At 45.5% G+C, this 16,609-nt stretch overlaps 2 protein-coding genes across 5 annotated transcripts in view; one reads left to right on the top strand and one right to left on the bottom strand.

The window, feature by feature from the left end:
* The window catches only part of VMP1 (vacuole membrane protein 1), a 150,556-nt gene extending 143,959 nt beyond the window's left edge, over positions 1-6,597 (bottom strand). Inside the window, exons 1-2 of one of the 2 annotated variants that reach the window (XM_081346613.1) lie at positions 6,459-6,590; positions 4,378-4,456 (exon numbers count right to left, since the gene is read on the bottom strand). The gene's annotated coding sequence lies outside the window, so the exon portion shown is untranslated. Of the gene's footprint in view, positions 1-4,377; positions 4,457-6,458 lie in introns of both variants that reach the window. The other variant, XM_081346612.1, reaches the window with a different exon arrangement.
* A 105-nt stretch (positions 6,598-6,702) lies between these two features.
* PTRH2 (peptidyl-tRNA hydrolase 2) lies at positions 6,703-16,521 on the top strand. Of its 3 annotated transcripts, XR_014028776.1 has the most exons (3): positions 6,703-6,781; positions 8,342-9,165; positions 16,123-16,521. XR_014028776.1 is itself a non-coding variant. In XM_081346626.1 (2 exons), exon 2 carries the CDS (start codon positions 8,349-8,351, stop codon positions 8,865-8,867), a length of 519 nt encoding a protein of 172 aa, XP_081202752.1. In that variant the 5' UTR covers positions 6,703-6,781; positions 8,342-8,348; the 3' UTR covers positions 8,868-11,095. The 3 variants fall into 3 exon arrangements, 2 of the variants coding, with proteins under 2 accessions (XP_081202752.1, XP_081202753.1); XM_081346626.1 differs by lacking the exon at positions 16,123-16,521 and having other exon boundaries at positions 8,342-11,095; XM_081346627.1 differs by lacking the exons at positions 6,703-6,781; positions 16,123-16,521 and adding an exon at positions 6,984-7,097 and having other exon boundaries at positions 8,342-11,095.
* Positions 16,522-16,609: the final 88 nt, after the last annotated feature.

The following is a 16,609-nucleotide window of genomic DNA, read 5'->3' as shown; positions in this document are numbered from 1 at the left end:
CTTATTAGGGCTTTTACACACACCCCAAGCGGCATTATTACAAAGTCAGCTTAATTGCCCCCAACAATCTGGGTCCTCATTTTACCTACCTCGGAAGGATGGAAGGCTGAGTCAACCTGGAGCCTGGTGGGATGCGAACCTGCACTAATTGCAGGCAGCTGGTGTTACTTAAGGAGGCATTAGCCCACTGCTCCACCAAGGCTATTTATTTAGCCTAAAGTAGTCTGCTCCTTTCACAGTTTGGATTTAAGCCTAAGATAGTTGGCTTTTTTTTTCTTTTTTGCTGGCTGTATTTTTTTCCTTCTTTTTTTGTTGTTTTTTCTTTTTCTCCTTCTCTCCCTGAGATATTGGATTTAGCATAAAGTAGCTGCCTCCTTTTACAGTTTGGACTTAAGCCTAAGATAGTTGGCTGGAAGAATGAGGACATCAAACATCACCAGACTCATGAAAAAAGAGTTCCTCTGTGGGAACACCCTAGTCCAACAACCCAGGGATCTATCAAAACAAAGTTGCAGCGTGAAAAAATAAGCACCACTCAAAATGAGATGCCACTTACATTAAAACTGATTCAAGAATCAATGCAAAAAAAAAAAAAATCATGAACAGACAAAAAGTAATTTTGATAAACTAAGCCAAGACATTTCGGATATAAAGGCACAATTTGAAGTTCATCATCAAATGATTGTCAAAAATGAACAAAGAATTCAGAAAATGGGAAATAAATCGGATGATATTGATAAAAAAAACACGGAAATACTATTGCAAGAAAATGAAAAATTCGAACAAGCAAATCAAAACCTAGAAGGACTGTTGGCGATCTCAGAAATGGAGAAAGCGGAAAACTACTTAAGATTTCAAAATATCCTTGAAGATAGAAAAGAAAATATAGCAGTCGTGATCATTGACCTCCTGGCGGCGGCTTTGAAAGCAGACAAAGCAGAGATGCAAGTGGAGATAGATGAAATATTTCGAATGAATTCGAGCTACGCACGGAAATATAATCTACCCAGGGAAGTGCATGTGAGAGTCATAAAGAAAACAACAAAAGATGAAATACTGAGAAAAGTCAGAGACAAGCCACTACAATACAAAAACAAAGAAATTGTGGTCTTAAAGCAGATACCTAAAAGAGTAAGAGATGCTCGAAGACAATATCATTTATTAACTACAAAGCTGATTGCAAAAGGTACATGGGCATATCATAATCCTTTAAAAGTGATGTGGAGAGGAATACAAAAACAAAAAAGCAAACAAACCAAGATGGACTTTGAACCAATCCACATTAAAAGAAAGAGAATTTGTAGAATTAGCAAAAAAAAAAAAGAACTGGGAGTTTTTCTTCAAAGAAAATAAAAAAGAAGACATGTTACAAAATGTATGGGACACAGCCAAAGCATATTTTAGAGGTATGTATAACATACATGGCAAAGAAAAACAAACAGAAAAGACAGCAGTATGGACTACTAAAAGAAAAATTGGGAAAATTAGAATTAGAACTGCAAATGAATCCGCAAAAGAGGATTCTGAAAAGAGAAATGGAAACAAGAAAACACAAACTAAATTTGTTGGACTCAGAAAAATTGGCACAGCAAATAAAAAGAGCAAAACAATTTTTTTTTGGAAGATGCAAATAAAGCAGGAAGGTGGTTAACCTAAAAACTTAAAAAACAGAAGAAGAAAATGATATATAATTTAACAGATGAAAAAGCTTGCCTACAATTTAAAAGCGAAGAAATAAGATAATTAAAGAATATTACAAGAAACTATATGACATAGAAGAAATTTCAAGAGAGAGAACGATTCAATATCTAGAAGGAAATAACCTTTCAAAAATTCCAGAAACCTATAAGACTATGTTAGAGGGGAAAAAATAACAATGATGGAAATAACAGAGGCCATAAGAAAACAAAAAAATGAGAAAACACCGGGACCATATAAAACCTTACAAGACATAGTAAGTGAACCGTTGAAAGACGTTTGCAATGAACTTTTGTTGGAGGCAAAACTCCCCAATACTTGGATAGAAGCAAGATTTATGGATTTATGCCCTGTGAACCGCCCTGAGTCCCTTTGGGAGAAGGGCGGTATAAAAATCTCAATAAATCTTAAATCTTAAACATTAGTTTAAAACCAAAAGAAGATTCAGATTTGACACAGATAAAAAAAATTATAGACCGATATCGTTATTGAATGTGGATTATAATTTTTTTACTTCAATGGTGGCTGAGAGACTGAAAAGATACTTCTGAATTTATACATTCAGATCAAAATGGTTTTTAACCAAAGACCAAATGCTATTTTAGGTAATGGGGCTATGCGCCATTTGGATACTGCAAGGCAGCTGCGTATTACAGTCCGACATTATAATCTCTAGTGAGCCATTTCAAATTTGATTTTCTTTAAGGGGAGCATTTCTTGCTAGAAATTAGCTTTTCTCACTCAGCAGCCTCCCAAAGTCATAGCAGTTAGTGGAACCTAAGTCCGCGTGTCCTGACATTCCTGCAGTCCTCCATCATCCTTTGCCTAACTCAGGGGTCTTCAAACTTGGCCCTTTTATGACTTGTGGACTTCAATTCCCAGAATTCCTCAGCCAGGCTGAAGTCCACAAGTCATAAAAGGGCCAAGTTTGAAGACCCCTGTCTTAGTGATTCATTGATGTTGCTGGAGTACACAGGAACCTTTGTTTTAGTTCTTGAGGAGTTAAAGGGAATACTGTTATTCCCAGAATGAGGGGGGAAAAATGCACCACTAATTTCTAGTGGCCCAATTCAGAGAACTGTGAAATGTGCATCAAAGGCTGACGTGTACAGCATTTACTCCTTTGCTAAGCCAATTTAGGTCTTAACCCATAAAAATTATCTTGTTTCTTAGCACAGGGCTTTTCAACCAGTGGTACAGGTACCACCTGTGGTAATATTGGCACCTGGCAGGTGGTACACAACCATCCTAGAAAAGTGGTAGCGGGGGAGGGGAATGAGGTGAACTGGTGGCAGCACCGCACAAGCCTGAGCGAGAGACGGCTGGAGCTGCAGGGCTATCAGGGCTCAGCGGAAGCACCAGGATCAGTGCCAGGCTCCAGCTGGAGCTTGGCACCGATCCTGGCGCTTCTGAGCCCAGAAGAAGCGCCCATCAGCTGGAATGTTGCAGCATCTCCAGGGTCTTGTGACTTACATTCAGATGCTTGGCAACTGATTCATATTTATGACAGTCCCAGGGTCATGTGAACGGACCAAAACCTGCTGCAACCACCCAGCAGATGGGGGGGGTGAAATAAAAACCAAACACCCCCCCCACCCCCACTACCAATCTTCAACAGAAATGCTCACAACAATGAAAACCTTGGACAGGAGGAAGAGCGCCGCTGGGCAGGCAGGCAGGCAGGTGTCTTGCTCGGCTATGGCTTGGGGGGCACTTTTTTCAGTCCCATTGTAACTTCAGTCACTAAGGAAACTGTTGTAAGTCGAGGACTACCTGTACTTCATCCCTTTTTTCCTTTTTTGGTCATCAGGTTTTTGACACCTTGCTAGGCGACTGGTGGTACTCGGATGTTGCCATGTCCTAAAAGTGGTACAATGGGTGAAAAGGTTGAAAAGCCCTGCCTTAGCACAATGTATAAATCAGCAACCAGGTTTATCTACATCCAGTACGAGAGCTGAACTAAATCTTAGTTACCTATTGCACAGTTCAGCAGCAATCAAAATTTAGATTTTGTAGAAATTAAGTAGATATTAAAAAAAATGAAAAGCTTCAATAAATAACAAATAAGCTCAGAAGTAACAGGTGAACTTTGTTTGACATGAAAATACAGACACACACAGAATTTTTGACAAGCTGGAGTGAGACTTTGAACACCCGAGAGCAATTCAGCTATCCATAGATTTCCAGCAGTTGCGATATACTTCAAACTACCAAGCAGAACCATTAAAAAGGATTTACTTTGATCCAAAAATAAGAATACAATCTCAGGTTTTCAGACTACGCTTCTCAATTCTCTTGACCCATTTCTTTTGACCATCTCCCAAAGTTCCACAAGCGAGTTTTACCATTATGATCCTTCAGAATTCTAAAACTGTTAATACACAGGAGTAAAAGATCACCACCGCAAAGTGCATTGTCAAATCTTGCCTATCACAAATGACTAGGCAATGTCTGAAAGTCCAGTTTTAGCCATCACGTAACTAACATACTTTGGAGACAAACTGACCCCAAACCTGCAATCTCGCCCCATTTTTAGGAAAATATTTTTCTTAGAAAGCAGGTTGCAAAATCTCAATTCGGCTTCATCAGTGCTAAATATAGACACTAGAGGGAGTAAAGGGAAGAAAATTATCTGGTGTGAAGAGCAAAAAAGGGAAGAAACACTCAGACTGAACTAACCCTTCAACTGTTAGGGAAACATGGAACACAGCTGCTCATCTTCCTTTTAACTCATTTCCTAGGGATCGCCAACATTGAACTAGGGAAACAAAATTGAAATGTAATACAATTTTTATTGGAAAAAGCCAGAAGGAGCTTCAATTTGGATCGAAGCAAGCCCAGCGGTGGAGAATTAAACACAAGGTCACATATACACAAATCTCTACTCCTTGGTTCTTGCAAAATGTTGGTCACAGAACTAACCAACAGTTTTGAGCTAGCAGGACCGCAAGAGAGATGCATGCTAACAATTCCCAAAAAAGGCGTCCCACCATTTAAAAATCCAAACCCTCTGCTTCCACCCTCCAATACATCTATCAAGACTCTCCTTCCTTGCTTCCTTCCTTCCTTCCATAGAAAGAATGTCTATGGAGATTCTCAGTCATCCAGGTCACGGTTATCCCAAAGGTGCTTTTTCAAAAGGCAACTGGACTTTCTTGGTTATCCCTTGAAGACTTTTCACTTCTCATCCAAGAAGCTTCTCCAGTTGTGACTGAATGGTGGAGAATGCAAGGATTTCTTTCCTATAGGTAAAAAGGTAAAGGTTCCCCAGCACATGCGTGCTAGTCGTTTCCAACTCTAAGGGCCAGTGCTCATCTCCGTTTCAAAGCCGAAGAGCCAGCGCTTGTCCGAGGACGTCTCCGTGGTCATGTGGCAGGCATGACTAGACGCCAAAGGCGCACGGAACGCTGTTACCTTCCCACCATAGCGGTCCCTATTTTTCTACTTGCATTTTTACGTGCTTTCGAACTGCTAGGTTGGCAGAAGCTGGGACGAGTAACAGGCGCTCACTCTGTTACGCGGCACTCGGGATTCGACCCGCCAAACTGCCGACCTTCTGATCGACAAGCTTTCTTTCTTTTTTTCTTTCTTTCTTTCCTATAATTATCCCTAACCCTAAGCCATTCCTAGTTCTGCCCTAATCAGGCTCAGTCAATCAGAATAGAGCTGGAAGGGGCCTTGGAGGTCTTCTATCTAATCCAACCCCTAGCTCAAGCAGGAGACCCTATATACCATCTCAGATAACTGATTGTCCAGTCTCTTCTTTAAAAACCTCCAGTGATGGAGCGCCCACGATTTCTGGAGGCAAGCCGTTCCACTGATCGATTGTCCTCAATTAAGTTTCTGCTTAATTCCAGGTTCTTTCTCTCCTTGTCCACGGGTATACTCAGTCACATCGGGAGACAAGACACACACACACCCCTCCAATCCCCTCCAGCATTTCCCTGCTGTCCCACTTGCCCGGTAAATCTTTGGGCTCCATGCACTCTTAAAAGCAGGGCTTTTTTTCTCATAGAACGCTCAGAACGGAGTTCCGGCACCTTTTTTTGGATAGAACCTTATAGGGTAGGCAAGGCGGGTTGTATGACATGTGTGAGTTCCGGCACCTTTTTCTTTTACAAAAAAAAGCACTGCTTAAAAGTGTTTCATTTCAGAGGGACACCTCGATTTTTTTTTTGTCTCAAGAGCCAAAAGCCACTCGCCTTGGAACCAAGCAAGGAACAGAAGTTGCCTCCAGAAGTTGTGGCCGCTCCATCACTGGAGGTTTTTAAAGGAGAGACCGGACAGCCTACTTGTCTGAAATGGTGTAGGGTCTCCTGCTCGTCTGAAATGGGATAGGGGTCTCGGGCTTGGACTAGGTGACCTCCAAGGTCCCGGGTTGGACTGGATGACCTCCAAGGTCCCTTTCCAGCTCCTCTTCTCAAACCTTCTCAAATCAGGTGGAGAGACCAATTCGGGGGGGGCGGGGCGGGGGTCTGGGCAGACAGAGACAGCCGGTAGGATCCGGGAGCAGCCTGGCCGGCTCCTCGGAGGGCCACGTGGAGGGGCTTCAGCTGCTCGCAGGCAGGCAGGCAGGCAAGGAGGGGAGAGGACCCTCACTCCACAGCCCACACCGCCCCAGGGATGTGGAGCCCGCGGAGGAAGGAGAGCGGAGCAAAGCGGGGACCCTTCCGCTCCTCGGGGGGTCGTTCACGCCTTTTTGGCCCTCCCGGGGACCCGTAGGCAGGCCCCGTCTCCCTCCGGGCCTCGCCGCTACTTACCTCAGCTCAGGCACGGACATACGCGCCGGGTTCCTCAGCTGCGTCCGACCTCTGTGCCGCCGCTTCTGTTGCTGCTGTCGCTGGAGCTGCTAGCCCGGCCGCCGCTACGGCTGCGAGCGGCTCCTCCTCCGGCTCGTCCTCCTGGACTAGGGCCAACCCGGAAGTGAGGGAAGTGTTGGCGCCTCAGCCCCGCCCACCCGGCAAGAGGCGATGGGACGTCACTTCCGGGATTCGTTAGCCGGAAGCCCGGCCGCTTTTCCGGTTTTCTGCCACCCCGGTGACTTGAAACGTTTCGGATTTTAGAACCGAGCGGGGGAGAAAAAGTAAGGTGTCCTAAACTCCCAGGACTCCCCACCCCTGATTTCGCCCTTTCATCCTAATGAGGGCCGGCCCAGCACGGATGGGGGAGGGAAACGCGGTGGACGGGGGGAGGGGGTCAGGCCACGAGCGAGGCCCCTCTCGTGAGGGAAAGCGGCAAGGCGATTGGTCGAGCTGTCTCCCGCCGCCCCGCCCATCGCGGGAGTTGGCGTTCCACTTCGGCACGCGCCGCGTCGGGATTGGCTGGGGTGTTTTTTGTGACGTCGGAGAGCGTGACGTGGGCCTAGGCGGAGAGACAGCCAGGAGTCGGAGGGAAAGAAGGTGGGCCGAAAAAAAAAAAGAAGAGGTGGGGGTGGGGCGGTACAGAGGAATGGAACGGCCTGCCCTCTTTTTAGGGCAGGGATCTTCAAACTTGGCCCTTTTATGACTTGTGGACTTCAACTCCCAGAATTCCTCAGCCAGGCACGCTGGCTGAGGAATTCTGGGAGTTGAAGTCCACAAGTCATAAAAGGGCCAAGTTTGAAGACCCCTGTTTTAGGGGCTTCTTTGCATTTAATAACAACGACGACAAGGGGCCTTGGAGGTCTTCTAGTCCAACCCCCTGCTCAAGCAGGAGACCCTATACCAGTGTTTTTTGGCCGTTTTAAGGTGGGTGGACTTCAACTCCTAGAATCCCCCAGCCAGCCACCTCCAGCGATGGACCTTTGCTGGCTGGGGAATTCTGGGAGTTGAAGTCCACCCACCTTCAAACGGCCACACTTGAGAAATACTGCCCTATACCATTTCAATAAAAGGGCTATCCCAGGGGTCTTCAAACTTGGCCCTTTTCTGACTCGTGGGCTTCAACCCCCCAGAATTCCTTAGCCAGTGTGCCTGGCTGAGGGATTCTGGGAGTTGAAGTCCACAAGTCATAAAAGGGCCAGGTTTGAAGACCCCTGTGCTATCCAGACTTTTCTTAAAAGCCACCAGTGATGGAGCACCCACAAGGGAAACTGGGATGGGAATTCAGTGGGGAGCAGCGATGGGGGGTGGCAAGGCCTAGGTCTCGCTTCCCCTACAACTGCCAAGGCTCGGGAGGTGACTTGGGGCTGGTCCCGGCCTCCCTACCAGGATGCCAGCTGGAAAGGGAAAAAGGTCTCGTCTGTGCTTAGGTATAAGAGCGGAGCAAATAAAAATACAGGTAGTATGTTTCTCACAACATACAAGTAGTATGACTTATGACCACAGTTGAACCCAAAATTTATGTTGCTAAATGAGACATTAGTACTTATACCACTGGTTGAAAAGCCCTGCCTTACGACACTTCAGCCGTCATAAATACAAGCCAGTTGCCAAGTGTCTGAATTTTGATCACCTGACCAGGGGGATGCTGCAATAGTCGTAAGTGTGAAAAACGGTCGTAAATCAGTTTTTAACTGTGCTGTTGCAACTTCAGTTACTAAACAAACTGTTGTAAGTCAAGGAATACTGGCATCTCCAAGCACAAAATAGGTTTCAGATCATGAAGGCCAGAACTCAAGTTTTCCTAAAATGTCCCGACCATTGCTTTTCTCCTTGTTCTCCAGATGCATTATGGATTACCTGGCTAGGCCTGGGGTTTTTGGCCTAATTGCTGGTGTCACCTGTGGAGTATGCTTGGGCTGGAGCATACGAGCTCGGCTCTTCCGGCCAGCCAAATCCAGATTGACTATGATGGCCAATGAGCTGGGCAACGAAGCCAGTATCATGGGCGAGTACGGAGAATTCAAGATGGTGATCGTAGTCAGGAATGACCTGAAGATGGGCAAGGGCAAAGTGGCCGCCCAGTGTGCTCACGCCGCCGTTTCTGCCTATAAGCAAATCCACCACCGAAATCCAGAACTTTTGAAGCAGTGGGAATATTGTGGACAACCGAAGGTGGTCCTCAAGGCGCCCGACGAGGAGACTCTCGTTCAGCTCTTAAACGAGGCCAGAGGGCTCGGCTTGACCGTGAGCTTAATCCAAGACGCCGGCCGCACACAAATAGCTCCGGGCTCCCGGACTGTCTTGGGCATTGGACCTGGGCCAGCTGAGATTGTGGATAAAGTTTCTGGCCATCTGAAACTCTACTGAATGTGAAGTTCACCGTGTAAAGATGGTGAACTTGGATAAAAACACAAGAGAACAAGCCATCTTCCAGTCCCTTCCTCAAAACAATAATTATCAAATGCAAATCCCAGATTATTTTTGTTTCGTTAAGACACACACACACACACATTGATGACCCACATATCTTTGCAGGCTCCACTTTCTTGTAACCGGTTAAACAGCTTTATGTTTGCACAGCTGCAGAAGCAGTTTAGGCTATTCTCTGACTTTGGATTTCTTGAATCAAGCCTTTTGAAATCTGGAGGAGAAAATGATCAGTAAGGTATGGAAGGCATCGCTACAAAAGTTTCCAAATAAATGAATTACACGGACAGGAAGGGCTCTTTGGCATCCTTTTAATATTAACTTTTAGGTGTCTTCTAGGCAAACTTTTAAAGACGGACGGAAATGCATCAGCATCCAACAAAGCCATTGATTTAAATGCAATGGAGTGTAAGGCATTCGGTGATTCTACAGGTAGTCCTCAACTTACGACCACAATCGAAGCTAAAAAAATTTGTTGCTAAGCGAGACAGTTAAATGAATTTTGCCCCATTTTATGACCTTTCTTGCCACAGTTGTTAAATGAATCATTGCAGTTAAGTTAGTATCCCGGTTGTTAAGTGAATCTGGCTTCCCCTCCATTAACTTTGCTTGTCTGAAGGTTGCAAAAGGGGATCACGTGACCCCAGGACACTGCAACCGTCATAAATATGAGGCAGTTGCCAAGCATCTGAATTTTGATCACATGACCATGGGGGAGGCTGCAAACGTGGTCAGTGTGAAAAATGGACAGTCACTTTTTTCAGTGCCACCGTAACTTTGAACAGTCACTGAGTGAATTGGTTTAACACAACCTGGTTACTAAATCTTTATTTTCTGGGTTTGGATAATACATTAATGATGCCCTCGCCGTGATGTCCTGTTGCCTGGAGGCGGTCCAGGTCTGGATGGGGAGAAACAGGCTTTGTCTCAATCCTGCCGAGACTGAGTGGCTGTGCATACCGGCATCTTGGACTAACCAGTCCATTCCATCTTTAATGATGGGGGGTGAGGTGTTACCCCCCGTCGATAGGGCTCGCAACTTGGGCGTCCTCCTGGATTCGTGGCTCAGTTTTGAAGACCATATAGGAGCCGTGACCAGGGGGGCCTTTGCCCAGGTTCGCCTGGTACGCCAGTTGCGGCCCTACCTGGACCGAGATGCCCTGAGCACAGTCACTCATGCGCTCGTGACCTCCCGATTGGACTACTGCAACGCGCTCTACATGGGGCTGCCCTTGAGGACCACTCGGAGGCTTCAGCTGGTGCAGAATGCAGCCGCGCGGGTTGTGATGGGAGTTTCCTGATACTCCCATGTAACACCTCTACTCCGCGAGCTGCATTGGCTTCCGGTTGCCCTCCGGGTGAGATTCAAGGTGCTGGTGATGACCTATAAAGCCCTAAATGGCTTGGGTCCGGGATATCTGAGGGAGCACCTGCTGCCGGCATCAAGCTCCCTTCGTCCTGTGCGCTTCCACAGGGAGGGTCTTCTCAGGGTACCGCCGGTAAAAGATTGCTGGCGGACAATACCCAGGGGGAGGGCCTTCTCTGTGGGTGCGCCGGCCCTTTGGAACCAGCTGCCTGTAGAGCTTAGGACTGCCTCTGACCTTCGCTCATTGCGCCGGGACCTGAAGACCTTTCTGGCCTGGACTGAGAGTATTAACTGGGGTTTTAATTGTATTTTAATTGTAATTGGGGTTTTTAGTTCAAGGTTAGTGTAATCATTTTAATTTTTTTTAATTTTTTTTAATTTGTTGTATTGTTTTTAAAAAACCTTGTGAACCGCCGAGTCCTACGGGAGAAGGACGGTATATAAGTCTAATAAAATCAAATTCAAAATCAAAACTAATAACCATATGGGCGGTGTTTTCAGAACATACTAAGCGATCAACTTGAAAGCAATGATGTTCCACACCTGGAAAAATTGAGCAAGTTTGTGACTGACCTGGTTAAGGGCACCGTGCAAATGCAAGTTGTGTGTCATTAAGTGCTCACAGCCACATTCCTTTGGTGTGCAAATAGCTACTCTTTGACCAAATTGTGATGAGTCCCTGGAAAGGGTACTTAGGGCCACATCTGCTAAACATGTTACACATGAGGTGCTATTTTTATTCTTGATTTTAAGATCATCAGGACAGCAGCCCAACAAATCTGTTTTGTGGAGTCATTGGTGATCTCTGAGCTTGGTTGTTCACTTGCAGATGTTTCATTACTCAACTAGGTAGCATAATCAGTCCAACAAGAATGTGGAGTTTGCTGCCTGTTTATCCAGTAGCTTGGCGGAGGTGTGATTTCCTCCTTGGTGGTTCCTTCATTAGGGTACTGCTTTCTGCTTGGTTGTTTTCTCTGGCATTAATCCCTGCTTATCTGGGCATTGGGTGCTGGAGAAGATGGGTTCTGCTCTTTTTCTCCTTAGCTTTTTTAAATGGTATGTAAATGTGGTTTATCTTTGTGTGTCTGTTGACAGCTGATGAATAGGGAGCAAATCCCATACTCACTGAGCCCTGATGATGTTACCTAGTTAGATAATAAACAGCTGCAAGCAGACACACTGAGGACTCCAGAGCTCAACACTGAGCTACTGATATTCTCTTCTGTTGAAAATCTTTGCATTTCTTGACCTCTGGCTTCCTGAAGAAATCTTTTAGACAAGATACCTGGCTTTTCTTTCTGCTAATGTGCCTGCTTCATCTGTAGATTATGGCTCCTTCCGTCTAGTCCAGGGGGTCGGCAACCTTGGCTCTTTTATGACTCATGGACTTCAACTCCCAGAATTCCTGAGCCAGCCATGCTGAGGAGAAAAGGAGAGGTTTCCATGCTGAGCCACGCTGGCTGAGGAATTCTGGGAGTTGAAGTCCACGAGTCATAAAAGGGCCAAGTTTGAAGACCCCTGCTCTTAAGGCAACATATCAACAGAGAACTTTTTGTGCCATTGCTAAAACAGGGATTAAAAAGCTTCCTTTGCTGAACCGCACTTACAACCATTTGAAGTTAACGATGGACTCCCCTGGGGGTACTTACCACCCGGTTCTGATGGCCAGCACCCATGAGCCAACTCACAGTTACATGATCCATGTCAGCAACCAGCCCGCATTTACGACCCATTGCAGTGACCTGCAATCACATGATCCACATTTTACAACGCTTTTGCCCCAAACCCGGCCTTTACTCGGCTTTTGGCAAAGACAGCCTCTAGTGAATCATTGATTCACTTAACAACCATACTGCTTGCTTAATGACCTCTGCAAAAAAGGTGGCGCAGTCAGGTGGGTCCTGTAGGCAAGGCCAGATTTAAGACTGTCCCGATTTGCAACTACTAATGGGCACGCTCCATTATAATCCTATGTGTCGAGGAGTACCTATTCTCTAGGTGTGTACCCATTTTTTTCCCTTAAAAAGAAAAGAGACAACTTGGCAAATGGCTTATTCTCCCAAAGGCATCTCCATTTGGAAGTATAACACAGGGGTGGGGAACTCGGGCCCTTTTATGACTTGTGGACTTCAACTCCCAGAATTGAAGAGCAACAAAGATGATTGGGGGACTGGAGGCTAAAACATATAGGGAACGGTTGCTGAAACTGGGTATGTGTAGTTTAACAAAGAGAAGAGTGAGGGGTGACATGATAGCAGTCTTCCAGTATCTCAGGGGCTGCCCCAAAGAAGAGGGAGTCAAGCTATTTTCCAAAGCACCTGAAGGCAGGACAAGAAGCAACGGATGGAAACTCATCAAGGAGAGAAGCAACCTAGAACTAAGGAGAAACTTCCTAACAGTGAGAACAATTAACCAGTGGAACAACCTGCCTCCAGAAGTGGTGAATGCTCCAACACTGGAAGTTTTTAAGAAGAGACTGGACAGCCATTTGTCTGAAATGGTATAGGGTTTCCTGCCTGAGCAGGGGGTTGGACTAGATGACCTCCAAGGTCCCTTCCAACTTATTATTAATTCCTGAGCAAATGGTTACGCTCACATCTCAGGAATGCCAGATGTTCCACCAAGCCACAAACTAGATTGGAAGTCCCTGAAATATTTGTTGTATGGAAATATACCCTGTAATGTGGCCACTCATCAAGAATATTTATTTTATTTATTTATTTTATTTGATTTGTATACCGCCCTTCTCCTGAAGGACTCAGGGCAGTGAACAGGGACATAAATACCAAAATACCCAAAATACAGAAATTAAAAACAAATTAAACCCTAGTGCCCAAATGCAGAAAATAAATTACATTAAAACAATAATTAAAACAAAACCCATCAGACCAGGCCGGCTTGTTCAAACAAATAGGTTTTTAGGTCGTGTCGGAAGGAGCGAAGGTCGGGAGCCATCCGGAGCTCAATCGGTAAACGGTTCCACAGGTCAGGCGCACCCACAGAGAATGCCCTCCCCTTGGGGGTCACCAGACGGCATTCTCCGAAGTTGTTAATGAGTGTCTCCTTTCTCGTAATGCTTGCTGTTTAGAGAATGATTCTGTCAAATTTCCCAGCAACTTTAACAACAGTAGTCAATCATTGTGATCAGAAGATGACTCTAGTTCATGCCAGGTCTAGCTTCTTTGAGGTCAGTGAATTTAACAATGAGAGAATGCTGGTGGAAGAAGAGGCTGCCAGCAGTGGATTTTTTCAGTGTTGGATGTATTTCTTCTTGCTTTTTTTAGTGGGAGTGCAGGATAGGAGTTAATAAGCTTGTTGTCCTCTTCATTTCTCTAATGATGCTTTAAATGTCCTCTACTAAACACCTGTGGTACTGATGGCAAAATATTTACACGTGGTCTTCAACGTATCACCTTTACACTGTGCTTAGCAACCATTTGAAGTTAAAATGGCACCGAAAAAAGTGACTTATGGCCATTTTTCACACTTATGACCATTGCAGCACCCCCATGGTCACAAGATCAGACGTTCAAGTGCTTGACAACGGGATCGTATTTATGATGAACGTGATCACTTTTTCCGACCTGACAAGCAACGTCAATGGGAAAGCCAAATTCACTTCACACCTAATGATAGTAATGTTAACTAACATCTGCAGTGATTCACTTAACAACCGTGGCAAGAAAGGTTGTAAAATGGGGGGAAACACACTTAGCAGCAGTCTCGCTTAGCAACAGTAATTTGGGGCTCAATTGTGATTTGCTAAGTCGAGGACTACCTCTATTATTACTAGATTTTTATCCTGCCTTCATTATTTTATAAGTAACTCATTGTGGCAAATTTACATAATGTTCCTTCCTCCTATTTTCCCCACAATCGCCACCCTGCAAGACGAGATGGGCTGCGACAGAGCGAGTCGCCCAAGGCCATTCAGCTGGCTCTCATGGTGACGTGGGGACTTGAACTCGGGATCCCCCACTTTCTAGCCTGGTGCAATAATAATAATAATAATAATAATAATAATAATAATAATAATAATAATAATAACAATAATAATAATAATAATAATAATAATAATAATAATAATAATAATAATAATAATAATAATTGGAAGGGACCTTGGAGGTCATCTAGTCCAACCCCCTGTACAGTGCAGAAAACCCTATACCATTTCAGACAAATGGCTGTCCAGTCTCCTCTTAAAAACTTCCAGTGTTGGAGCATTCACCACCTCTGGAGGCAGGTTGTTCCACTGGTTAATTGTTCTGTCAGGAAGTTTCTCCTTAGTTCTAGGTTGCTTCTCTCCTTGACTAGTTTCCCTCCGTTGCTTCTTGTCCTGCTTTCAGATGCTTTGGAGAATAGCTTGACTCCCTCTTCTTTGTGGCAGCCCCTGAGATATTGGAACACTGCTATCATGTCACCCCTCATCATTCTCTTCATTAAACTACACATACCCAATTCCAGCAACCGTTCCCGATATGTTTTAGCCTCCAGTCCCCTAATCATCTTTGTTGCTCTTCTTAACCGCGACTAGAGACTAGACCAAACTGGCTGGCACTGACTTAGCGGACAATTCTGCAAAATGCAACAACGCACTTTGCTTCGGGTTGCTCCAAGAAAAAAGTAATTAGCGCTGCCAACCTCAACTTTCCACGCACCTTGAGAATGTAGCCTGTTTTTGCTCATGGGGGAATAAGGCTAGGCCAGATTCAAAACACAAAAGCCGTCGCTTCGTTGGCAACTGCCTCGGCTTGAAATATTTGTGCCAGAAAGCAACTGATGCAATAGCCTGCAACTCGAGCGATGTGATGCGGTTGTAAGGTTGGGAAGTTTGTGACCACCTCCGTCTTGTCTGAAAAGGTGTAGGGAAAACTGCAGCCATGCTGCCCTCTGCTGCTTTCTTGCTCACCTCGTAACCTGTCCCAAAACAATTGTCTTTAGTCTCCGGGAAGGAGGCGTCTTTTATCTCGAAGGCTTCCCCAGGCGCTCCCTTTTCCAAGATGTTGTTGAGGCCACAACTCTTCCTTGCGTCGACCCAGCCCTGTAAATGCTGGGAAAATGTGGCTCTGGGCCACCTGGAGAGTAACAGCTTTCTCGCTTATTTGTTTAAATGGAGTGGACTTGAAAGCAAGGAAACATCTCTCCTTCTGCACAGATGGAAGGGCAAAAAATTGGACAGGATCTCTTGCCACACTTCCAAAATATACTCTCCATGCGAGTTTCTGAAATGGGAGGAAGGAATGACCTGGAGTAACGGGAGGAAAAGCCTCTCTCAGGTATACGATAAGATACCTGTACCAGTGCCAACTGACAGCAGACATTAAAGAGGAGGAGAAGCTGGAGAAGGACCCGCCACCTGAAGGACGAACTCAGATGTGAAAAGTCAAGGCCAATGTTGGGAGGGGCTTCAACACATCCCAGGAGTGACATGAGAGCTCTCTGTCCAGAGTACTGAGGCGCTAGGAACGGCAACGATCCTGGGCAGAACCCTCAAACTCCCATTTCTGGTAGAGCAGAGGTCCCCAATCTTTTGGACACCAGGGACCAGTTCCACGGAAAAAGGTTTTTCCACAGACCAGAGTGCACGTGGCTTTGTGTGCTGCCTGCATCCCATGGATGGGGCTTTGCTTGTTTGTGTGGACTGGTTGTTTGCATGCTGCGGCCTGCTACCCAGTCCACGGACCAGCGTTTGGGGACCCCTGTGGCAGAGGACCCGAGAGTGAGGAAGACACAGATCAGTCATAGGGGTGAGAAGGGAATTTGTGTGTGAGAGTACGTGCGCATGTGTAACTCCCTTTTTTTTTACAATCCTGTAATCCCTTAATTCAGAGTACAGTCGGGGGCAACTGGATGGAGCGGAGTATTGATGGGTCGGCTGCCCTTCCTGATGCCTATGCAGAGTTCACAGTTCTCTTTAAGCCCTAGGAGAGAAACTATCTGCAGCTACTTAGGATTTGAGTTCTCAACTTTCCGAGTGGGAGGCAAGCATCTTCACCACCAAGCCACAATGTGTGTGTGTGTGTGTGTAAATAAAATTCCTGAGTTCGAGATAGAACTTGAGAAAGCATTTCGGACAAGACCCGTCCTAATTTTTGCTATGGTAAAGGGGTGGTGGGAAGCACATTCAGACTTGCAAGATTTTGTTACCACAGCATATAACCTTTTCTATACCTCGCACCCCTAGAACGCTTCTGATATATTCTTGCACCCCTTACAAAAGTTCAAAATAACGGCAATAAATTATGCATATGACTATAATTTTGAAAACCCGAGTTTTCGCACCCCTGGAATATCGTCTCGCACCCTCGGTTGGGAA

This window comes from Vipera berus, assembly GCF_964194415.1.
Source record: "Vipera berus genome assembly, chromosome: 1".
Taxonomy (NCBI): Eukaryota; Metazoa; Chordata; class Lepidosauria; order Squamata; family Viperidae; genus Vipera; species Vipera berus.
Note: the sequence above shows the minus strand (reverse complement) of the source record. Positions and strands in the feature narration are given on the sequence as shown.

Bases quoted from the DNA above. Each gene is read 5' to 3' on its own strand.
- PTRH2 (XM_081346626.1), top strand. From the start codon at position 8,349: ATGGATTACCTGGCTAGGCCTGGGGTTTTTGGCCTAATTGCTGGTGTC.